The 23,842-nt window shown below is 64.8% G+C and overlaps 1 protein-coding gene across 3 annotated transcripts; it reads right to left on the bottom strand.

Moving 5' to 3' along the window:
- Positions 1–760: 760 nt before the first annotated feature.
- L1CAM (L1 cell adhesion molecule) lies at positions 761–23,300 on the bottom strand. 3 transcript variants are annotated; one of them, XM_068924202.1, is made up of 29 exons: positions 23,233–23,300; positions 20,565–20,671; positions 20,108–20,122; positions 19,441–19,546; positions 18,689–18,876; positions 17,963–18,085; positions 17,328–17,498; positions 16,719–16,830; positions 16,009–16,193; positions 15,181–15,312; positions 14,766–14,909; positions 13,660–13,771; positions 12,925–13,091; positions 12,136–12,295; positions 11,912–12,036; positions 11,424–11,525; positions 10,653–10,850; positions 10,203–10,273; positions 9,617–9,842; positions 9,039–9,157; positions 8,481–8,721; positions 7,731–7,853; positions 6,971–7,144; positions 5,938–6,060; positions 5,353–5,517; positions 4,490–4,621; positions 3,795–3,867; positions 3,396–3,407; positions 761–2,934 (listed from the first exon to the last, which is right to left on the bottom strand). In XM_068924202.1, the coding sequence occupies exons 1-29, from the start codon at positions 23,280–23,282 to the stop codon at positions 2,706–2,708; spliced, it is 3,885 nt and encodes a 1,294-aa protein (XP_068780303.1). In that variant the 5' UTR covers positions 23,283–23,300; the 3' UTR covers positions 761–2,705. The 3 variants fall into 3 exon arrangements, with proteins under 3 accessions (XP_068780303.1, XP_068780305.1, XP_068780304.1); XM_068924204.1 differs by lacking the exon at positions 20,108–20,122; XM_068924203.1 differs by lacking the exon at positions 3,396–3,407.
- Positions 23,301–23,842: the final 542 nt, after the last annotated feature.

A 23,842-nucleotide genomic window follows, 5' to 3' on the forward strand; every position in this document is an offset into this window, starting at 1 on the left:
ATTACGGTCCCTACCGTAATGCACTTAATACTCCCAGTACCGTAATTCCCGCAGTGGTCCTACCCCCCCCCCCCCGCAAACACCACACGCTCTTTGTAGCCGTAATTCCCCGAGTAGGCATCGCCCCGCTTCCCCCGCCCGTACTACCCCTAATATCCACGCCTCTACGGGAAAGGGGAGCAGTACCGTAATGCACCTATGAGTCTGACACTCCAGCCCGGGGGGGGGGGGGGCGTGGCGGCCTCCGTAATGCGCCTAATAGCGGCGGCCACCTTCCTTTGTGTGTGTGTGTGTGTGCGCCTGCTCACCAGTGGGGAGGGGGCTTACCGATATGGCACGAATAGTCTCGCCCTGCCCTTTACTCCAAGGAGTAGGGTGGGAATGCCACCGTATTAACCCTAATAAATCTGCTCATGGATTCTTTGGGGTGTGGCAGCCATATTGCACCAAATAATCCCTCTACACCTTTTGGATTTGGGGGGGGGTCTTAGCACAACATATTGATGGATTGATGGGAAGGTACCATAACATGGACTAATTTGGGCCCCGGGGGGGGGAGGGGGGAAACGCCCTCCGGACGTTAGTGGGTACCATAAAACACCAAATACTCTCACTTGGTGATTTAGGGGAGCGCGATCATATGGCCCCTAATACATGCCCCTCCAAGAACGAGCCACAAAGCCAGATCTCTTCCAGGGCTGGTTTCTCTCCCTGTTTTTTGGTCTTTTCTTTTTTTTTCCCTTTTTCCTTTATTTCAATCTTCTTTTTTTTTTTTTTTTTTTTTTTTTTTTTGGCCATCTTTGTTCCCAGTATTTTTATGCAGGTTTTTTGTTTGTTTTTTTGGTTTTTTTTTTGCTCATTTTTCTCATTTTGTATAATTCTGGTATATACATATATATATATATAGAAACACAGGCCCCGGCAGCATTGCGCGACAGTGCCGACGGGGGGGGCCCCGGCCAGACCCGGGGAGGGTTGGGGGGGCAGATACAGGGGATGGGGGTTCAGTTTCCATTTTTGGGGCCCTTTTGGGCCTTTTTCGCTTCTTTTCCCAAGATGGGAGGGGGGGCCACAAGGGGGGACAGACAGACGGACTTGGGGGCACCGCAAACACCAGGGGCCTAAAGCAGCTACGACACCAGCGCACAGGGGCAACACGGGGGGGCATGGAGGGGGGCCATTGGGGGGATAGGGATGGTTTGGGGGTGTCTGAGGGGACGTCCATGGTAGGAGTCTGTAGTGGCATTGGGGGGGGGGCCTGGGGAGGGGGGTCCATGGATGGTTGGGGGGCCCTTGGGGGGGGGGTCTGGAGAAGCACTGGGGAGGTGGGAGGGGTCCAGGGATGGTTTTGGGGGGGGGGTCCATGGAGGGGAAAGCGGGGGTTGGAGGGCAGAGATGGTTTGGGGAGGGAGGGGTGTCTGGGATGGGACTGGCAGTCCATGGGAGAGTCTGAGGAGGCAATGGGGTTGGGGGAGATCCAGCTGTGGTTGGGGGGGGGGTCTATGGAGGGGCTGAGGGAGTAATGGGAGAGTCTAAGGGTGATTTAAGGGAGTCTAGGGGGCCATGGGGGGGGGGTCTGAGGGTCCTCAGGGGGTCCCAGGGCACACCAGGGGGGTGCAGGGCCCCCCCAGAGGGGCAATCGGGCTCATGTGAGAGTTGCCAAGGCAGCGCTGTGAGATGCATTCAGAGATGGGTGGGGGCGGGGGGTGAGGGCCTCCTTGGGACCCCCCCCCAAGCCTAAAGGAGTCTGGTGGGGGGGGGAGGGAGCTGAAACTTGGGAGTAAAAATCTTCCCCCCCACCCCCAATTTGGTCTAAATAGAGAACCCAGGTGTCCGGGCCCCCTCAACAGGGCTTGGGGAGGGGGCTTATTTTTTGGCTAAGTGCAATGGAGGGGTCCCTGATTCCCCCCGCCATGCAAGGCGCTTTTAGGAGTTCCCCCCATGACAAACGCCCCTTCCCCCCAATACCCCCATTGCACAGGGAGGGAGGCATTTGGGAGGAGGGTCTCTCCCCTTTTGGCAGTTAGTAGGTAGGGGGGGGTCCCCTTCAGGAGAGGGGGCCAGAGGGAGTTAATCCCCCTCCCCTTGGCTGAGGGGGGGAGGGATTGAGGGGAACCCTCCAATGAGGGTGGTTTTGGGGGGGTCCCTTTAGCCAAGGGGAGGTCTGGGGTCCACCTATACAATGGGGGGGGGCCTCCAGAGGTCCTGTTAGCCATAGAGGGGGGTCTGGAGGGGCTCTGTGGGGTCCCCCCCTTGGCCTTTGGAGGGGGGGGTCCCAGAGGGCCCTTTATGCCATTTGGGGGGTTCCTGGGACCCCTATATGCCATGCGGAGGGTCCAGGGGTCCCCTTGGCCATGGGGGGAGGAATTCAAGGGTGCCTATATGCAACAGGAGGGGTCCAGGGGCCCCTTTGGCCATTGGGGGGGGGGGCTCTGGGCAGGGTGCCTGCTACTGTCAGGGGGTGTCCCAGGTACTGAGGGGGGAACCAGAGGGGTCCCTAGCACCATGGGGGGGGGCCCAGGTACTGTGGGGGGGGGGTTCTAGGAGGGTCCTTGGCACCCTAGGGGCATCCCAGGTACTGAGGAGGGCATCCGGGGGGGGGGTCCCTTTTACCATGAGGGGCTTCAGGGGAGTCCCCGGTACTGTGGGGAGCTTGGGGGGGGTCCCTGGCACCCTGGGGGGGGTCCCGGTACCGTGGGGGGCTCCTAGTCGAGGGCAGGGGGGGCGGCGGTGGGGCTGGCAGTGCCCGAGCTGCCAGTGCCGGGGCCATCGGGGCCGCGGGCGCCACTGTACTGCCCGATGAAGGAGCCGTCCTCGTTGAACTGCACGTCGGCGCTGCCGCCATAGCCAGCCAGGCTGTCGTCGCTGCCCAGCGCCTGCCCCGGCACCCCCAGCGAGCGCCCCGAGCTGCCCGATGCCTTCTCCTCGGGGTCGCTGCAGGAGCAATGTCAGGGCCCCGCGCCGCAGCACACTGCAGGGCCGGGCGAGGGGCACGGGGTGGTACGAGGGACATGCAAGGGGCTTTTGAGGGGCTTTTGGAGTGCAACGGGCATGTGGGGGGGGCAGGCTTTCAAGAGGCTTTTCGTGGTGCCAGGAGTACATGAGGGGCTTTGGAGGGGCTCAAGGTGGGGCAAGAGACGTGCAAAGGTCTTTCAAGGGGCTCGGGGGGGGGAGAAGGGGCCCCAAGCGTGCACGAAGGGCATGCGAGGGGCACGAGGGCATGCATGCATGCACAAGGACGCCCCTTGCACGAGGATGGCCCTCATGCATGGATGCCCCTCCCACTTCCTAGTCCACACCCCCACCCCGCCCCACTGCTGAGGAGCACCCAGGTGTCCCGTCCACACCCCCCCATCCCAGGGACCCAGGGGTCCGAGCGGCCCCCTCCCCCTTACCTCTCCAGGGACCTGCGTTAGCAAAGGCAACAGCGGGCGAGAGACAGAGCGTTGGGCGGGGGGGGTGACAGTGGGGCAATTAGTGGGGGGGGCAATTAGTAAGGGGGGGCAATTAGCTGGGGGGGATTAGTAGGGGATGCAAAGCTAGGTGCCTGGCTGCTCTGACCCCGCCCACAGCGATAAGCCCCGCCCCATGGACACCACCATCTATTTCCATGCAGCCACGCCCCCTTTGCAGCTGGCCCCTCCCCCCAGTCGAACCGGGGGGGGGCTCCCTTGGATAGACCCCTCCCCTGCGTTAGGCCCCACCCCTCCGCTGTGTCAGGACCCGCCCACTTCACTGCCCCCACCCTCTCTCTTCCAGGCCACGCCCCCTGCCGCCAGGCCCCGCCCTCTCACCTGTACTCCCCGAAGGTCTCGTCCTTCATGGGCCGGGCCTCCGAGTCCACCTGTGTGTCCTCCTTGTCCTTCACTGTGGGGGGGGACACAGCTTGATGAGGGGGCTCAGGGACCCCCTCCAAGGCTTGGGGACCCTCCAGAACACCCAAGACCCCCCCCAAAGCCTTGGGAGCCCCTAGGAACCCTCCAGGTCACCCCCAAGCCTTGGTGACCCCCTACAGCCCCCCCCCAAGATTAGGGAATCACCCCCACGATCCCTAGGACCACTAGAATCCCCCTCCAGCCTTGAGGACCCCCAGGACCCCCCCCCTTCACTACCCCCAGGATCCCCCCAAAGCCTCAAGACTCCTCCGGGATCTCCAGGATTCCCTCACCACCAAGCCTTGGGGACCCCCAGGATCCCCCCTGACCCCTAGAATCCTCCTAGGCCCTCCCTCAAGCCTTTGGGATCCCTCCAGGACCCACAGGATCCCACCTCAAGCCTTGGTGACCCCTAGGATGCCCCTAGGACCCCCCCTAAGCCTTGGGACCCCCTGAGGACCTCCCTCTTCAAGCCTTAGGGACCCCCCAGGATGTTCAGAAGCTCTTGGGGTGCCCCAAGGGGCCCAGAAAGGTCTCCTGGGGTGCCCCCAGGGCAGCTGAGGTGCCCAAGGGGGTGTCATGGTGCCCCAATGAGGTGGGGCTTCTGGGCTCACCCGAATACTTGCCCCCCTTGCTGCGCTTGATGAAGCAGAGGATGAGGAGGAGCAGCAGCAGCAGCACCAGGGCACTGACAAAGCCGATGAACCAGCCCTCAGTGGCGAAGCCGCCCGCAGGGGTGGGCAGCACTGCAGAGGTGGGGGGGGGGGGTCAGTGCCAGCCCCCACCACAGGTACCCCCGCACCCCTGAACTGCTTTTGGGGGTCCCGGGGAGGTGGCGGGGTGGTTTCAAGGGTGCCCAGTGGAAGGGAGTAAAGCAATTTCAGAGGCCCTGAGGTGGTGGTGGGGCAGTTTCTAGGATGCTGGGGGGAGGGAAGAGCAGTTTTGGGAGTCCCTGAGGTGGCAAGGAAAAGTTTGGGCGGGGGGGGACGACCTCATGCAGAGGAATTGGATTGGAGGGGATGGAGCTACAGGGGGGGTGGTTTCGAGGGTTCCCATGAGGCAGAAAAGGGGTTTTAAGAGTCCCTGGAGTGACAAAGGGTTGTTTTGAAGGTGCCTGCAGGTCAGAAAGGGGGTTTCGAGGGTTCCCAGCAGCAGGGAATGGTTTAGAGGGTGCCCATGGGGCAGAAAGGGGGTTTTGAAGATCCCCAATGTGACTGTGGGCAGTTTTGAGGGTGCCCATGGGCAGAAAGGCAGTTTAGAAGGTGCTTGTAGGGCAGAAAGGGAGTTTTGAGGGTCCCAGGAGCAGCAAAGAGGCAGTTTCAAGGATGCCCACAGGGCAGTATGGGGGTTTTGAGGGTTCCCAGTGCAGCAGAGGGTGGTTTCAAGGGCACTCATGGGGCAGGAAGGGGGTTTTGAGGGTCTCTGGCATGGCAGGGGGTGGTTTCAAGGGTGCCCACAAGCAGGAAGGGGGACTCACAGGTGCCGTTGGTGTGCACCTCGCTCTCCCAGAAGGCCACGCTCTCGCCTGAGTGGTTGCGCCCCACGAACTGGACACGGTAGGAGGTGCCGGGGCGCAGGTCCCCCAGGCGGTACAGCCCCAGCGTGGAGTTGACACGGCCCGAGGTGCGCCAGGGCTCAGCCGCTGCAGGGGGCGAGCACCCCCAGGGAGTCACAGCCAGTTCCCCATGGCCAGGGCCCCCCAACACTGCCCCCAGCCCCTACCAAACCCTATCTGCCCTCACTCAGGGCCCCTCAAACCCTGCAGGGGACACCCAAACCCCACATAAGCCCCCCCTGAAACCACCCCCAGCCACCCCAAACCCCATCTGCCCTCACCCAGGGCCTCCTAAAACCCACATAGGATCCCCAAACCCCATTTCCCCCCCTCAAGCCCCATCTCTCCTCACCCAGAGCACCCCAAACCCCAAGTAGGATTCCCCAAACCCCATTTCCCCCCTCAAACTCCACCTCCCCATACCCAGGGCCTCACAAACTCCATGGAGGACCCTCCCCCCCAAATCCCACAGGGAACACCCCCAACCTGGCACCCCCCCCCTCTTACTGGTTTTGCTCATGTACTGGACCTCAAACTCCACGTTGGCCTGGGGGTGGGCCAGGGTCCAGAGGAGCAGGGTGAAGTCCTCCCCCACCTCAGCCACCATCACGCTGCCCAGGACCGGCAGCACTGGGGGGGGGGGGGGGAAGGGGCTCAGCACCAGCTGGTGGGGGCCCCGAAAACAGAGCTGGCTCCCCCGACGCTCGTCAGCCCCTGAGGTCCCCCTCCAGCCCAGCATCAGGAATTGGGGACCCCCCACCAGGAACAGCCCTGCTTCAGCATTTTGGGCCTCCCTGGTAGTTTCAAGCCCCCCCCCCCATGGTCTTAAGGCCCCTCCCAACAATCTGGTGTCCCTCCAGAAGCCTCAAGGCCCCCTCAGCAGTTTTGAGGTCCCCAAGGGGGTCGCAGTTACCCTCAAGGGGGGTCCAGGGGCCCGGGGGGGGGACTCTCATTTACCCCCCCCCGTCTCAGTTTCCCCACAGAGGTTTCAAGGTCTCCCCTAGCAGTCTCAGGGCTCCCCCAGAGGTCTCAGTTACCCAGTGGAGGTTTCACGGCCCTCCTGGTGGTTTCAGCACCCCCCCCAAAGTTTCAGGGCCCCCCTGGCAGTTTTGGGGTCTCCCTCCCAGCAGTTCCAGTTACCCCATGATGGTCTTAATGCCTCCCCTTGATAGTCTCTCCCCTGGTGGTCTTAGGCCTCCCCTGGAGGTCTCAGCCACCCCATCGCAGTTTCAAGGGCCCCCTGGCCATTTCAGGGGCCCCTCCAGAGGTCTCAGTTACCCCCTCCAGAGGTCTCAGTCACCCCATGGAGGTTTCCAGGCTCCCCTGGTGGTCTTGGGGCCCCCCCCAGGAGTCTCAGGACCCCCCTCCCCTCAGAGTTACCCCCTCTGGAGGTCTGTTACCCAGCAGAGATTTTGCCCTCCTGCCCTAGGCGGTTTCAGGGTCTCCCTGGCAGCAGTTTCAAGGGTTCCCTGGTGGATTCAGGCCCCCCCTGGCAGTTTCGGGGCCCCATTCCCAGCGTTTCGGGGGGCTAGGCACGCACCAGGCTCAGGCAGGGTGGAGCCGTCGCGCAGCAGGGCCGGGCCGGGCCCCAGGCGAGTGAGGGCGCGCAGGGCGAAGCGGTAGCGGCCGCGGGGTGCCAGGCGGCTCAGCGTGGTGTTGAGTGTCCCCGCCGGGAAGGAGATCTCGTAGGGCAGCCCCCCCTCCGTCTGGTTCACTGCAGGCCCCCCGGTCAGCCCCCCCAAATGCCCCCTGGTGCCTCAGGCACCCCCCAACACCCTACATAGCCTCCAGAAATCCCCCTGACCCCCCACATAGCCTTGACTCCATCTGTAGCCCCCCAAACACTCCTCACCCTCTCGAGGACCCTCACCAGTGCTCCCAGTGCCTCCTCAAACCTCCCAGACCCTTCCCATTCCCCCCAGTTCCCTCTCTCAGTGCGCCTCCAGATCCCTGAGACCACCCCCCAGTCCCCCATCCCAGTGCTCCCAGTGCCCTCCCCCAGAGTCTCCCCAGCCCCCCATGGCCCCCTCAGCCCCCTAGGTTCCCTCTCCCCAGCCCCCCAGGGACCCCCCAGCTCACCCAGGTCCTCTCTAAGGGCTCCCAGTGCCCCCCAAGACCCTTGAGACTTTCCCCACCCTCCAGTGCTCCCAGTGTCCCCCCAGTGCCTCCCTAAGACCCTCCCCAGCTCCCTAGTTCCCTCTCCCAGTGCTCCTGATGCTCCCCCAGTCCCCTAGGGACCCCTCAGCCCCCCAGTTCCCCCTCCCCAGCCTCCCAGTCCCTCCCCCCCGCCAAGAGCGCACCCTCGCGGTACTGGAGCAGGAAGCCGGTGAGGATGCCGTTGGGGTGCCGTGGGCGTTTCCACTCAAGGGCCAGGGCCGTGTCAGCCACCCGCTCCACCAGCAGTGCTTCGGGGGGCCCTGGGACTGGGGGTGGGTGGGCGGGGGGGCAGCGTCAGGGCACCCCCAAAGTGGGCTGAGGCCACTCTGAGCCAGGGACGGCCCGGGGACTCCTGAACCGGGTGCACGAGGAGCCCCAGATGGAGCTGCAGGGATCCCCCCCCGAACCAGGGACAAGGGGAATGTGGGGGTTGTGAGTCCTTGGGGGTCTGGGCAGTGACTGGGGTCTCTGGGGATGGTTCAGGCTCCCCAAGATGGGGTCAGGGTCCCTGGGAGACTCTGGGAGGTGATGGGGGGGACTTTGAGGGCCCCAGGATGGGATTCGGGGTCCCAGGACAGTGCTTGGGGGGGTACTCAGGGGGCATTTTGGTGTCACAGGAGGTTTGGGGGTCCCCAGGATGGGTTCGGGGTCCCCAGAAGGGTTTGGGGTCTCAGGGAGGGATATGGGAGCCCCAGGAGGGTTTGAGGGTGCCAGGGAGGAGGGTTAGGAGCCCCAGGATGGAGTTAGGGGCCCCCAGGAGGGTTTTAGGGTCTTCAGGAGGGCTTGGAGTGTCAGGGAGGGGGGTTGGGAGCCTTAGGATGACATTGGTGGCCCCCAGGAGATTTTGGGGGTCCCCAGGAGGGTTTGGGGGTGCCAGTGCGGGGGTCCCTCACCTCCCTCGGGGGTATCGAAGCGGATCTCGTCACTGGGGGGCCCGTCTCCCCGCCCATTGAAGACGACGACCTGCAGGCGGTAGCGGCTCCAGGGCCGCAGCCCCCCCAGCAGCACCCCACTGGCCTCGCCGGGCACTGTCAGCACCCCGGGGTGCCCCACGGCACCGGGACCAGGGCCAGGGCCAAGGGGGGCCTGCCGGCGTGCCCGCTCCCCCACCCAGCCCTCACGCCAGTACAGCACCTGGGGAGGGGGGGAAGGCGCGTCAGGCAGTGCAGGTTCCCCCCACCAAAAACCAGCCCTGGCATCCCCCCACCACACCCCAAAACTGCCCCTTTGATGCATGAGCCCCCCCCCCCAAACCCAGGAGCCCCCACCTCAGACTTCCATACCCCAAAAGTAAACCCTGGAGCCCCCCAGACCCCCAAACCTCATCCCAGGAGCTACCCCCGACCCCAAGAGCCCCCCCAACCCCCATCCCAGGGCCCCTGCAGACCCCAGAGCCCCCCAAGGCACCCCTCCCACCCCCAAGACCCCCCCCCCCAAAAGTGTCCTCCTACCCGGAAGCCCCGGAGGTGTCCCCGCAGGTCCTGGGGGGACCCAGCCAGGCTCCAGCGCACCCGCACGCTGGTGCTGTTCAGGATCTCCACCCCGACGTTTTCAGGATACACCAGCGGCACTGAGGGGGAAACACCCTGTCAACCCCTCAAATTTAACCAGAGGAGCCCCCTCTCCCCAAAAAAATGCACCGGTGGGGCTGCGAACCGCTCCAGCCGAGGGCGGATGTCCTCCGTGGGAGACCCCAAAATGGGGTGTCACCAGGGTACTCCCCAAAAATGGGAGTTTCCTAAATAGGGAACGTCTGCCCCCTGAAAGCAGGGTATTCACCAATATAGGGGGCTCTAGGCACCCCCAGATTTGCCCCTCCTATCTTAGGGGCTTCTCAGCACCCCCAGATTTGGGCTCCCCCATCTTAGGCAGTCTGTGCACCCCCCACTTGTGGGATCGCCCCTCCTTCAGCTCTCCCAGAACCCCTATTTGAGGGTCCTCCCGCTCTGTACTCCCACTCTGATGCCCTCCCCAAATTGGGGTCCTGGTGCGTTTTAGGGTGCGAGGGGGAGGAGATGCCCCGACTCACGGTCCTCGCCCGAGTAGCCGACGACGACAGCGGGCTCAGGGCCCTTGCCAGCGGGGTTCACGGCCTGCACCCGGATCTCGTAGGGGCTGAAAGTGGGGGTGCCCCCCACCACCAGGGGGGGCCCCCCCACTGTCTCCTCACTCCAGCGTCCCAGGGCCGGCTCCAGTGCACGCCACTGCACCCGGTACTGCACCTCGGGGGCATTCCAGTCCGCCGGCGCCAGCGGCTGCACCGCAGGGCATCAGGGGCGCCCCGAAAGCAACTGCCGCCTGGTGGAGGGCCCTGCATCTGCCCTGCTCTCCCCCCCAAACCTGCCCCAAGAGGAGGGACCCCCTCCCAAAGCTGCCCCACATCTCCCTGAGCCCCCCCAAACCTGCCTGGAGATGCTGGCGATGGAGAGACCCCCCCCCAAAGCTGTCCCACACCTCCCTGGGCCCCCCCAAATCTGTCTGGAGATGGAGGGGACCCCCCTCAAGCTACCCCACACCTCCCTAAGCCCCCCCAAAACCTGCTTGGGGATGGAGGGGACCCTCCCCAAAGCTGCCCCAGCACCCCCAACCCCCCTGGATGCCTGGGTCCCCAGTACCTGCCAGGTGATGACTAGGTTGTTGGTCTCGTTGCCTTCACCCCGGACCCCTCCGGGGTTGCGCTCGGGGGCTGCGAGGTGGGGGGAAGAGAGGCTCAGAGATCTCCCCAAAAGCCCCTGGGCCTTTAGAGGGAGGTTTAAGGGTGTCTATGGGGATTTTTGGGTCCCCAGGTAGGTTTTTGGAGCTGCCTATGGGGGTTTGGGGGTCTGCAGGTGGGTTTTGGGGGTGTCTATTACAATTTTGGTGTCCCTAGGTGGGTTTTGGGGGTGTCTATGGGGATTTTGGGGTACCCAGGTGGGTTTGGGGGGGCACTTAACCACCGGGGTGGGGAGATGGGGGTGCTGGGGTGGGGTTTTGGGGTGTCTCTGGGGATTTTGACATCTCTGGGTGGGTTTTGGGGTATCCATGGGGATTGTGGGGTCCCTGGGCAGGTTTTGGGGGGCACCTACCTGCTGGGGCAGTGGAGATGGGGGCGCTGGGGATGCTGGGGTCCCCACGGCCGTAGGCGTTGGCCGCCAGCACCCGGAAGCGGTAGCGGCCATAGGGCGAGAGGGTGAGGGGGGCCCAGGGCTGCTCCCCTGGCACTGTCAGCCGCTCCACGAAGCGCCCTGGCGCGAAGATGCCCTCCTCTTCCTCCACCACGAACTCTGGGGGGTGTGTCGGGGGGTCACAGGGGTACACTCTGACTCCCAAAAACCTAGGTCCATCTCAGATCCCCCCCAGGACCTCCCCAAGCCCACCCAAACACCCCCAGGCCACCCCAGACCCCCCAGGATTCCTCCAAGCCTACCCAGGCACCCCCAGGATCATCCCAGACACCCCTTGGACCTCCCAAAATCCCCAGAATGCCCTGGAGTCCCCCAGGATGACCCCAGACACCCCTTGGACCCCTCAGGGCCCCCCAGGACCCCATTATCTCCTTCTTACACCTACCAGGACCCCCCCAGACCTCCCTGGACCTGCCTGAACTCCTCCAGGATCCCCTGGAGCCCTCTGAAGCCCTCTGCCCCCCCACCCCGGGCCTCTTTTCCCCCTCAGAACCCCCCAGGATCCCCTCTACACCCCCCCAGGACCTCCCTGGCCCCCCTGAACCCCTTTGGGACCCCCCCAGGATTCCATTATTTCCCCTGGATCCCCCCCCAGGACCCCTCCCAGGGCCTTCATAAGCCCCCAGGACCCCCTCTACACCCTTAAGACCCCCCCCCCAGCCCCCTCCTTACTCTCCACAGGGCTGTTGTGCTCGTCACCCGGGGTCCAGCTGAGCCGCACCCGGCGCTCACCCACCTCCAGCACCTGCAGCTCCCGCACGGGGCCTGGCCGGCCTGGGGGACAGAACCAGGGGACAATAGGGGGCAGAATCAGGGAGAAACGGGGGTCAGAGCTGGGGAGAAATGGGGCACAGAACTAGGGGCAACTGGGGACACATTGGGGCAACCAGGAGGGAACGAGTGGGAAAATGGGGCAGAAGTGGAGGCAGCTGGGGCCAGAATTGTGGGGACACATGGGGAAAGGGTCAAGAACCAGAGGGAAAAGGGGACAAACTGGAGGGAAACGGGACAGAACCAAGGGGAAATGGGACAGAACTGGAGACTGGAGGGGACTGGGGCTGGGGCAGATCCCCAGGGGTGATTTCAGGGATCCCCAGGGGGGATTTTGAGGATCTCTGGGAGGATTTTGGGGATCCCGAGGGGGATGTGGAGGGACTCACCAACGACGCGGAGCTGAGCCGAGGCCTCGGCAGAGTCAAGGGGGGTCCAGGCGCGGCAGGAGAAGGTGCCCTGGTCAGGGTAGTCGACCCCGGCCACTGTCAGGGTGTCCCCGGCCAGCGAGTACCTGGTGTCAGGGGTGGGGGAGGACACTGCTGTGAGCTTCCCCCTAGGGTGCCCTGGGGGCCGCCAGCCACCCCCCCCAGGGTGCCCTAGGCCCACTCACTTGTCACTGTCAGCTGTCTCGTGCAGGATCTGCCCATCCCGGCGCCACTCGAGGCCGCGGGGCGCCAGCTCGGGGTCAAAGGCGGCCACGCAGCGGAAGGTCACCGTCTCACCCTTCTTTGCTGTCGTGCTCTGTGGGGGTGTCTCGATGCGTGTCGCCGCTGCGGTGGGTGGCAAGGGGTCAATGGGGGGGGGCAGAAAGGATTTGAGGTCCCTAGAGGACTCGGAGAGGGATCTGGAGGGGGCTTCAGGGGATCTGAGTGGGCCCTGAAAACTTTACAGGGTGCTGGAGGTGGTCCCGGAGGGCTCTGAGGCTTGTCCATGGCAAGTTTGGGGGGGTCCTCAAGGGCATCTGGGGAGGATTGAGACATTCCCAAGGGGATCTGAGATGCTTCGGGGCATCCCAGAAATAATTTAGGAGTCTAAAGGGTGCTCCAGGAGAACATGGGGAGGGACAGAGGGTACCTGGGTGATTTGGGGGCTCCAAGGGGGTCCTAGGGGTGTGTTTGGAGAGGTCCAGTGGGTTTCTGTGTGACCTGGGGGCTCCAGGGGGGACCCAGGGTCTTCTGTTGGGTCCCTTTGGGTGTTCAGGAGGTCCCTGGTTGATTTGGTGGCTCCAAGAGGGTCTCGGGGGGGTAGCCCAGGGAGTCCCTGGGGATTTGGGGACTCCGGGGGGCCCCAGGGAGGCGGAAAGGGTGCTGAGCTGCTCTGGAGCTCCCAGAGAAGCTCTGGGGTGACTGGGAGGATCCGAGAGGGTTTCAGGGGGTCCCAGAGGTGAGGCGCTGGGTACCTTTGACATCGAGGTGGGCAATGATGGTGGCATTGCTGTGGGCATTGTGGGCCCGGCAGGCGAAGGGCCCCCCATCGCCCCGGGCCACCGGGCCCAGGCGTAGGGTGCCGTTGGTGAAGAGGAAGGTCCGGTCATCCTGGAGGGCCGGCTCCAGCTCTGGTGTCAGCCTGGAGGGCCGGGGTGGAGGTCAGCGGGGATCCTGGGAGGGGTCTGGGGGGCCTAGGTGCATTTGGGAGAGGATTCAGGGGGCCTAGGAGGGGGGCAGAGGGGGTCCCAAGGGGCTCAGAGGGTCCCTTAGGTACCTGGGAGGGAGATGGGGAGTCCAAGGGCATCCTGGAGACCCCAGGGAAACTGGAAGGGGGCTCAGGGGGTCCCAGGGGTCCCTTAGGTGCCTGGGAGGGGGATTGAGAGGTCCCAGGGGCGTCCTGAGGATCCCAGAGGGGCTGGAAGGAGGCACAGGGGGCCCCATGGGGCTCAAGGAGTCCCATAGGTGCCTGGGAGTGAGATTGAGGGAGCCTAGGGGCATCCTGGAGACCCTGAGGGGGCTGGGAGGGGGCTCAAAGGGTCACAGGGGATCCTAGAGGCATCCAGGGGGATGGAGGGGTCCCAGGGGGGCTAGAGACCCCAGGAGGGCTGGGAGGGGGCTCAGGAGGTCCTGTGAATGCCTAGGAGGGGGATTGGGGGGTCCCAGGGGGACTCCAGGAAGGGTCCTGGGGGGCCAGGGTGGGGTCTCACCACTCGACGGAGGGTGCAGGGGCCCCGAAGACCCAGCAGTGCAGGAACACCGTGCGGTTCTCCACCACGGCGTAGTGGGTCTCGTCCGCTGTCAGGATCTTCACCGGCAGCTCTGGGGGGGCGTCAGGGGCCATGGATGGACCACCTGGACCCCTAAACCCTCCAAAATCCCCCCAAGTCTTGCATTCCCTCCCCAGCCCTCCTCAGGGTGAGGCATCCCTGGCAATCACCATGGCAACAGGTACCAGCGGTTGTTATGAAGGCAGTTGCCAAGTGGGTGGCCGTTGCCATGGTGACTGCAACCCAGCAGGGTTGCTGTGGGAGCAGTTTTCGATTGGGGGGGGCTGGTTGCTGCAGCAACCATCTCTGGGATGGGTTGCCACAGTGATGGCTAGGCAAGGAGACCCTTGCCTGGTTGCCATGGTGATGGGGGTTCCTGAGGCAGTTGCTAGGGGGCCACTGTTGCCATGGAGCTGGTTGCTAGAGGGTTGCCAGGGAGGGATGTCACCCAGGGGATGGTTGCTAGGTGGGGACGCAGTTGCTGGGGGGGATGGTTGCTAAGGAGAGGGTTGCTTGAGGAGGATGCGGTTACCATGGGGATGGGGTTGCCAAGGGGATGGTCACTGTGGGGATGAGGTTGCCATGGGGATAGCGGCTGGGGGACAGTAGCCAGGGGAAGTGGTTGCCAGGGGGATGTGGTTACTGTGGGGAATAGGGTTGCCAGGAGGATGCCATCACCACATGGATGGTTGCCAGGTGGGATGTGGTTGCAGAGCGGATACAATAGCCGGGGGATACCATCGCCACGGGGATGGTTGCTGGGAAGGACATGGTTGCTGGAGGGTTGCTGTCACCATGGGGACTGTTGCCGGGGGGTGGATGCAGATGCCAAGGGCCTGCGGTTACTGGGAGATGCCATCACCACAGGAACGGTTGCCAGGAGGATGTGGTTACTGGGGGAATGGTTGCCGGGGGGTTACTGTCACCACAGGGACCATTGCCAGGGGGATGCACTTGCCGGTGGGGATGCCATTGCTGGGGGGACAGTTGCTGGGGGGATGCGGTCACCGCGGTGATGGTCGCCGGGGGTGGGGGGGGACACTCACCGACGACGTAGACGTAGGCGTTGGCAAGGAGGCGCCCATGATGGTTGTGGGCCTCACACTGCGTCACCAGGGTGTCATTGGGCTCCAGGCGCGCCAGGATCAGGGCCCCATCCCGCACCGTGCGCCGCTCGTCCGCCGGCACCTCTGTGCGGCGGGGTGGGGGGGTGCAGGGCGCCCATGGGTGGGGGCTGCACCGGGGTCCCGTGCACCCCCGGCACCTGCACAGGTGCCCTGGGGATCCCAAAGCCCTCCCGAAGGACCCCAATAACCCCTCTCTGAGCTTCCATGGATTCCTCTGGGGACCCCAAGGCCCCCCCAGCTCCCAGGGATCCCCCCCCAGGGAACCCAATAACCCTCCCCAGGGACCCCGATAACCCCCCCCCGGTCCCCCGTGGCTCCCCGGCACCCCGCTTACCCTCAATGGGCACCCCGTTGAGCCGCCAGCTGATGTGGGGCCGGGGCTTGCCATCCACCACACAGTCGAGCCGCACTGTCTCACCGGGCCCGAAAACCCCGCTCTGGGGGCGCCGCACCCAGTATGGGGCCGCTGCAGAGCCCAGTGCGTCAGCAACCCCCCAAATCTCCCCCTGGACCCCCCCCAAAACACCATCAGAGGCCTAGCACCCCCCCAGACCCGCAGGGCATCCCAACGCCCCCAGGGATCCCTCTCCGGGGGCGCTGCACCCGGTACAGGGCTGCTGCAGGGCATCAGGGACCCCCCAACCCCCCCCCAGGACCCCAAAAATCTTTTCTGCAACCCCCCCCAAAACCCCTGGGAGCTCCAAAATCTTCTCTGGGGGCCCCCAAAACACCCTGGAAGCCCCCAACTCTGCCCTGGGGCCCCCAACCCTTCCCCCCAGGACCCCTAAAACTGCTCCAGGATCCCCCAAACGTGCCCCAGGACCCCCCAATCCCCTCCTCGTGCTTCCCAGTGCCTCCCAGTCACCTTTCCAGTTCCTGCTAGTGCCTCTCAGCCCCCCCAGTTGCCCCCAGTGACCATCCCAGGGGCTTCCAGTGCCCTCCAACACCCATCCCATTGCCTCCCAGTGCCTTCCAACACCCAACCCAGTGCCTCTCAGTGACTCCCAGTCCCCATCCTAGCACTTCCCAGTCCCTCCCAATGTCCTCCAGCACCCATTATAGTGCCTCCCAGTCCTTCCCAATGGCTCCCAGTCCCCTCCAGTTGCTCCCAGTGCCCTCCAGTGCCCATCCCAGCAGCTGCCAGTGCCCCATGGCGCCCTACCCTCGACGGTGACAGTGTGACTGTGGCGGGCCTGGCCCTGGCTGTTCTCGGCCACGCACTCATACTCGCCATCGTCGGCCTCTTCCACCGCCCGCAGCCGCAGCGTCTTGTTGAAGTTCTCCAGGGTGGCGCGGCCCCGTGGTAGCGGCCCGTTGAGGCGCTGCCACCGCACTGTCGGTGTGGGGCTGGGGGACATGGGTGTCACCAGCACCCCAGGATGACCCAGGACCCTCCCAAGATCCCCAGAGGGCCGCCCAGGACTCCCCTAAGAGTCCCCAGCACCCCAGGGTGCACCCAGAGACCCTCAGGTCACCCTCCCGAGGACCTCAGAGTGCATCCAGAACCCCTCCAAGGCCCCTAAAAGGACCTCTCGACACCCCAGGATGCACCCAAGGACCCTTAGGACCCCCCCCAAGGACCCCCCAGGATCTCAGGGTGCACCCAGGAACCCCCAAGATCCCCCCTCAAGACCCCCCAAGGACCCCTCTGGATCCCAGAGTGCACCCAGGGACCCTGAAGACATCCGCCAGGACCCTCTAGGACCCGTGAGTTCATCCAGGGACCACAGGACCCCTCTGGAGGCTCCCAGCACCCCAAGGACCTCCTAGGACCCCAGGAACTACCCCCAAGACCCCCAAAAGACTCCCCAGGACCCGCAGATTCACCCCAGGACCCCTCTGGACACCCGCAGGCCCCCCGTGCCCACTCACAGCCCCTCGGCGATGCACTCGAGGACCAGGGTGCCCCCACGCAGGGCCACATGGGGGGGCTGAGGGTCGCGGGGCACCAGCAGCCGGGGCCGGCGGGATTGCACTGCATTACCTGAGGGTGAAATGGGGGGGTCTGTGGTGGGGGGGACACCTCCTGGAACCCCGTAGGGGGGTTGGGACCCCCCCCCCCGGAACACCCTGGGGAATAGGCCCCCTCCCCCCCATGGATGCTCTGAGGGCTGGGTCCCTCCCCATGGGGGCAGAAATCCCCCCAGGATCCATTGGGATTTCCTGTGGGATTTGGGGGAGGAGGGTCTTGAGGATAGTTGGATGGGTTTTGAGGGAGGATGTAGGGGGATTTTGGGAGTATTTGGGGGGACGTTTCCAGAGGTATTTTCAGGGGGTTCCCAAGGGGAGATTTGGGAGGGATTTCCAGGGGGACTTTGGAGGTTCCTGGAGGGATCTGGTGGGGATTATAGGGGGATTTGGGGGTGCAGTTCCCATGGTGATATTTGGGGGTTCCCATAGTGATTTTGAGGGCATTCTCATGGTGGTTTTCAGGATGTTTCCCAGGTGATTTTTTTTTGGGGGGAGGGTGGCAGCACGCACTGGGGGCGACGCGGAGGTCGAGGGGCTCCTTCTGGATGATGGTGCGGGGCCCCAGGTAGTGTGCGTGGCAGATGTAGTCGGGGTGCGAGTCGGCGGTCAGTGCGTTGGCGAAGTACAGGTAGCCATCCTGTCCCATGCTCACTCGCTGGTCCTGTGCAATGTGCATGATGCCTGTGGCGGGGGGGAACATGGGGGTCACTGGGGAGGGGAACAGGGACTCCCCAGACCTGCAGCCACCCCCAGCTGCACCAAGATGGGGAGAAAACGGGGACAGGGGGGAAAAGTGGGGTCCTAGGGAGGTCTGTTGGTGGGGTTGGGTGTGCTGTGGGGTTGGGGGGGGTGCAATGGGGCTGGGAGGTGCAATGGGGGAGGTGCAGTGGGGATTCAGGGGGTCAGGGGAGTCCTAGGGTTCAATGGGGCTGAGGGGGAACTTTTGAGGGGTGCTATAGGTGGGAAGGGTGCAGTGGGGCTTGATGGCGATCATGGGGGCACAGGAGAGGTGCAATGGTGTTGGGGGGTGCCATGGGGTGCTGTGGGGGGGACATACACAGCAGGTACGGCTCTAGCGACTCCCAGCCTCCCGCTCCCTCCTCGCCCCGCCCCCCAGCCCCCCCACCCCACCCCAGGGTGCTCACGGCTGTTGAGCCAGTAGATCTTGGGGGGCACGGCACTTTCAGGGGGGTCGCAGGGCAGCACCACGGGGTCGCCCTCCTCCACCTCCACTGGTGTCAGCTTCTCCTTGTGCCACTGCGGTGTGTCTGGGGGTGAGAGGAAACCAGGAGGGCTGGGGGGGGCAGGTGACCAGTGGGGCCCCCCCAACCAGCAAAGGACCCCCCATGTCCAGGGGACACCCTCAAAATGGGCAAGGGATCCAGGTATCCGGACCATGTAGGGGGCAGGGCAGTGCTGGGGCAGGGGGCCTGGGAGGGTCCAAGGGGGTGCCCGGGGGGATTTAGGGGTGTCTGAGGGGGATTTGGGGGGCAAGGGGAGAATTTGGGGTGCCTGGGGGGAATTGAGGATGGCCAAGAAGGTTTGAGGGGATGCCAAGTGGATTTTGGGGTGCCAAAGAGGGATTTGGGGATACCTGGGGAGATATAGGAGATGTCAAAGGGATTTTGGGGTGCCAAAGGAGGATTTAGGGAATTCCCAGGGGGAAAATAAGGGACTTCAGGGGATTTGGGGACACCCAGGCAGATTTGGGGGACACCCAGGGGGATCAGGGGCTCACTCTCAGTGATGACGGGCACCTTAGGGGACACAGTGTTGCCCAGGAGGTGTCCTAGGGGGGATTTGGTGATACTCAGGGGAATTTTGGGGACACCCAGGGGATTCTGGGGACAGCCAGGGGTTTCGAGGCTCACTCTCAGCGATGACACGCGCCTCGAGCGACACGGCGGTGCCCAGGGCATTGGTGGCGAAGCAGCGGTAGCGGCCCTGCAGGCGCCCAGCCAGGCTGGCGTTGATGACGAGGGTCCCCGAGCCTGGGGCCACCGTCACTCCCAGGTGGCCCTCGGGCATGAAGGGCTCATCCTCCCGCGTCCAGCGGTACCTGGGGGCAGCAACATCACTGACATAGCGGGGTCAGGGCGTGCAGGGGACATCAGACAACATTGGGGATGCTGGGGGGATATCAGGGCAAGATATGAAGGGGCATTGGGGGACATAGAGGGACACTAGGCATCCTGGGGGACATCAGAGACATCAGCAGTTGTGAGGGGACATGAGGGGACATCGAGGGACATGGGATGGAGGGGATATGGAGGGACACTGGGGAACATGGGGGGGACATCAGGAGACACTGGGGCATATCAGGGTTGTGGGGGGACATGAGGGGACACGGTGGAATGTCAGGGTTTTGAGGCATCACGGGACATGGTGGGGACATTGGGGACACGGGGATGTCAGGGATTTGGGATTACACAGGGGACATGGAGGAATGTTGGGGGACATTAGGGAATTGGGGCATTGCAGGGGACACGGGGACCTCGGGGATTTGAGGTGGCATTGGGGACACAGGGGGATGCAGGGGTAGGTGGGGGGACAGGGGACACATAGGGGTCCCAGGGGGACGTGGGGATGCTGGGGATGGGCCCAGGCATCTGGGGGCACTCACTGGACAGGGGGGTTGCCGGTGGCGGCACACTTGAGGACAACGTCGTCGCTGGGGAAGACGACGAGCTGCTCCTGGGGCTGCTCCCGCAGCTCGGGGGGCTGCAGGACTATGGGGACGAGGATGGGGGTCACTGCTGCCCCCCAGCCACCCCGGGGACCCCCCAGCCTCACCCAAGCACCCCCCAAGAGCCCCAGAATCCCCTGAAAGACCCTGCAGGGACCCCAAAGATCCCCCGGGCACCCCAAGGAACCCCAAGAACCCCCATCGACCAGCAGGGACCCCCCAAAGGGCCCTATGGGGACTTCAAGGACTCTCAAGACCCCCTGCTCACAAAGACCCCAAGGACCCCATAGGGACCTCAGGGACTCCCTAAGGGATCCCCATGAACCCCGGGACCCCCAAGTACCCCCAGGGATACCCCTAGGACCCACCTGAGATGCCCAGGACTCCCTTGAGACTCCCTTGAGACCCCCTAGGACCCCCCCACACACCCCCCAGGACCCATCAGAACCCTCCTGAGACCCCCAGGGACCCTTCTGGGACCCCCAGGGACCCCCCAGAACCTGTCTGAGATCTCTAGGACCCTTCTGAGACCCCCAGAGACCCTTCTGGGGCCCCCTAGCACCCCACTGAGACCCCCCAGAGCCCCCCCAGCCCCCAAACTCACGCTCATGTGCACCATCTGCACCGTCCCGGGGGCAGGGGGAGAGACAGAGCAGTGAGCGGCACCCATGGCAGGTGGGTAGCACCCACGGGCCCACGTGCAAGGAACCCCGGGCAGCAGCCGTGCGAGGGGGCAAGCATGCACTAGGCTCTCGTGAGCCCCCATGTGCAGGTGCAAGCCTGCACGGGGCTGTCGTGGGCACCCGTGCAAGGGTGCAGAGTTCTCATGAGCAGTCGTGCAAGGCATGCAGGGAGCTGATGTGAGCACCCATGCACAAGGTCCTCATGAGCAATCGTGTGAGGGTGCAAAGAGCCCTTGTAAGCAACTGTGCAAGGGTGCAAGCATGCATAGGGCAATCACAAGCACCGGCACGCAAAGAGCCCTCGCGAGCAGGCGTGTGAGCCGTCCCCGTGCAAGGAGCCCCCGTGCACAGTGCCCCGGCCCCCCCAGCCCCACTCACACTCCGGGGGGATCGTGATGGCAGCACTGGGCCCCCCCAGCACCAGGAGCAGGATGAAGCCGAGCCCCCGGGGCAGAGCCATGGCCGGGGCCGGCGGCAGCAGGGGCCTGGGAGGGGTGGGACGGGACAAGGGGGCAAGTGAGTAGCCCCGGGGGGCCTAGGCATCCAAGGAGACCCCCCCCCCAAGGGACCCAGGTGTCCGGGGTGGGGTGGGGGGAGACCGCTCCACTTCCCCCAAGGGGATGCAGGAATCCAGGTGCCTCCTGACCCCCTACAGGGGACCCAGGCGTCCGGGTGTCAGCCCCCCCCCCACCCCCCAGCCTCTATTGTGCAGCCGCCGCCTCCCCTCCCCCCGCGGATGCTCCCGTTGCCATGGCAACCGCTAATGAGGGGACCTGTCACCTTGGCTCGGGGAGACAGGACCCAGGCGTCCGGGGCCCCTCCCCCCACCTGCAGCGGACCCAGGCGTCCGAGCCCTGCATCGCCTCCCTCTCCCTTTCAGCACCCTGGACAGGGGGCCCAGGCGTCCGGGACAGCTCCCATTCCCTGCACAGGGGGGCCCAGGCGTCCGAGCCCCTCCTTTCCTCCCCAGCCCCCCTCCGGCAGGGGACCCAGGCGTCCGAGCAGAGCGGGCCCAGGCGTCCGGGTCACCCGCCCCCCCCGGGAGGGCCGCCGGGGACGGAAGTGGGGGCGGCTCCGGGGGAACAAGGCGCCCTTGTTGGCCCCGCATTCCTGGGGGGGGGGGGAGGGACCCAGGCGCCCGAGTGCAGAACCTCCCCCCACCCCCCCCACCAAGGACCCAGGCATCCGGGGGAATGGGTGGGGGGGGGGGCCTGCTCCTTAACGAGCCGCCAATTAACGGGGTTAATCACCGCTCGGCTGGCGACGCCCTGGGGAAGGGACCCAGGCGTCCGGGCCCCTCCCTGCTGCCCCCCCTCAAGGGACCCAGGCGTTCGGGTGCCGCAGGTGGGGGGAGGGAAGGCCCCGGTTCACCTGTAGGGAAATGATGGGGGGGGGGAGGGGAGGTGCCCACAGGTGGGTGGGGGGGAGGGACCCAGGCGTCCGGGACCCACTGACACCCCACAGACCTCCCCCTCCAAGGGACCCAGTCGTCCGGGACCCACTGACACCCCACAGACCCCCCCAAAGGACCCAGGCGTCCCCACCCTGCACACACGTGTGCCACACGAAGCCTCTGGCACATGCGTGTACACACAGTGGCCCGCCCACATGTGTGCACACACACATACACACACGTGTGCGACACACCCTACACGCAGAGCACAGGCATGTGCGCCCCACACAACATGGCTTTGGCCCGTGCACACACGTGTGCCTGCACACACCTGCCCCCTCCTGCCATCGCAGCACACACGTGTGTGTGAACACGCAGCCCCGCCTGGGCACACCCCACACACGCGTGTGCCGTGCCAACACACGCACCTGCCCCTCACACATGCATGTGTATGCCTGGCAGGTCCGGTCCCCCCCACCAACACGTGTGTGTCCCCTGGGCCCCACCCATCTGCTAGACATAGACACAGGAACCCTCACCCCTACAGAGACCCTACAGAGCCCCAGAGGGTCCCCAGCCCCATAGGGACACCACAGCCCCTATGGACCCCCTATAGAGCCCCCCCCACCCCATAGGAATCCTATAGACCCCTATAGTGTCCCCAGCCCCATAGGGATCCTATAGACCCCCTACAGAGCCCCCTGCCCCATAGGGATTCTAGAAAGCCCCAGGCTCCATAGAATCACCGCCAAGACCCTGTAGACCTCCTATACCACCCCTAGCCCTACAGAGGATGCTCTGGAGACCCCTAAAGACCCCTGGTCCCACATAGCCCTGGCCCCATAGGGACCCCCAGGGCACAACCCCCGGTCCCATAGGGACCCCACAGAGACCCTGAGCCCTGGCCCCACAGATACTCCCCTCCTCGTCCTCACAGATGCCCCCACAGAGACCCCCTCAATCCCCTGCCCCACAGCACCCCAGCCCCATAGATACACCATAGAGCCTCCTCCCCACAGTCCCAGACCCACTGAGACCCCCCCCCAAACACCCACCCAACATAGCTCTGGCCCCATAGGGACCCCGTCCTCACAGACCAGTCCCATATAAACCCCACAGAGACCCCTTCCTTACAGATTTTGCCCCATATAAGGCCCTATAGATACCCTCCCCTCAGCCCCGGCCCCATAGAGACCTCTTTCCTCACAGAACCCCCCCCCCCCGAGATCTCCTACACCCCTGCCCAACACATCCTCGGCCCCATTGAGCCCCCTTTCTTTATAGAACCCCCCCCAGAGATCCCCTACACCCCCGCCCCACACATCCCCGGCCCCATAGAGCCCCCTTTCCTATCAGAAAACCCCTCACAGAACCCCTACACCCCCACCCCACACATTCCCGGCACCATAGAGCCCCCTTTCCTCACAGAAACCCCCTCACAGAACCCCTACACCCCCACCCCACACATTCCCGGCCCCATAGAGCCCCCTTTCCTCACAGAAACCCCCTCACAGAACCCCTATACCCCCGCCCCACACAGCCCCAGCCCCATAGAGACCCGCATAGAGACTCTTCCCTCACAGACTAGCCCCATAGGTACCCCCGGAGCGCCCCCCAGACCGGACCCCCCGCCGGGTCCCCCCCCGCCCCTACCTGCTCGCGCCGCTCCCAGCTCGGGGCTGCGGCTGCCGCGGGGCTGACATAATCCGCCCGTAGGCCCCGCCCCGGCCCCGCCCCTCCCTCCCGACCACGCCCCCCCGCCGCGGGGCTGACATAATCCCCCGCGCAGGTCACGCCCACTTCGCCGCGGGGGGGTGCGCATTGACAGAACGGAGCTGCAGGCCACGCCCCTCCGTACTTGACCACGCCCTATACGGCCACGCCCCTCCACAGAAGCCACGCCCCCTGGCAGCCCTGAGCAGCCAGGGGGGCCCTGGGACGCCTCCCCCCCCCTTAAATTTTTCCTGGAAATCGGAGTCAGGCTGTTGGGAAACAGCCCCAAATTCAGGCGTCTGGGATGACCCCCCCCCCCCGGAGGGAGCCAGGAGCCCGGGAAAGGCCCCACCCTCTTAACCTCCCCCCCCCCTCAAAAAAGGACCCAGGTGTCTGGGAGAGCCCCCCCATAGAAGGAGGCTTGCCTCCCACCTAGGGTTAACCCCTCCCATGATGTCAGACCGTTTTGCCGCTGATGATGTCAGCCCTGTCTGGGGCCAGCTATGATGTCACTGGGGGGCAGGGAGGGGCCCGGAGGCCTGGGTCTGTT

The sequence above is a fragment of the Struthio camelus genome, chromosome 38 (assembly GCF_040807025.1).
Source record: "Struthio camelus isolate bStrCam1 chromosome 38, bStrCam1.hap1, whole genome shotgun sequence".
Taxonomy (NCBI): Eukaryota; Metazoa; Chordata; class Aves; order Struthioniformes; family Struthionidae; genus Struthio; species Struthio camelus.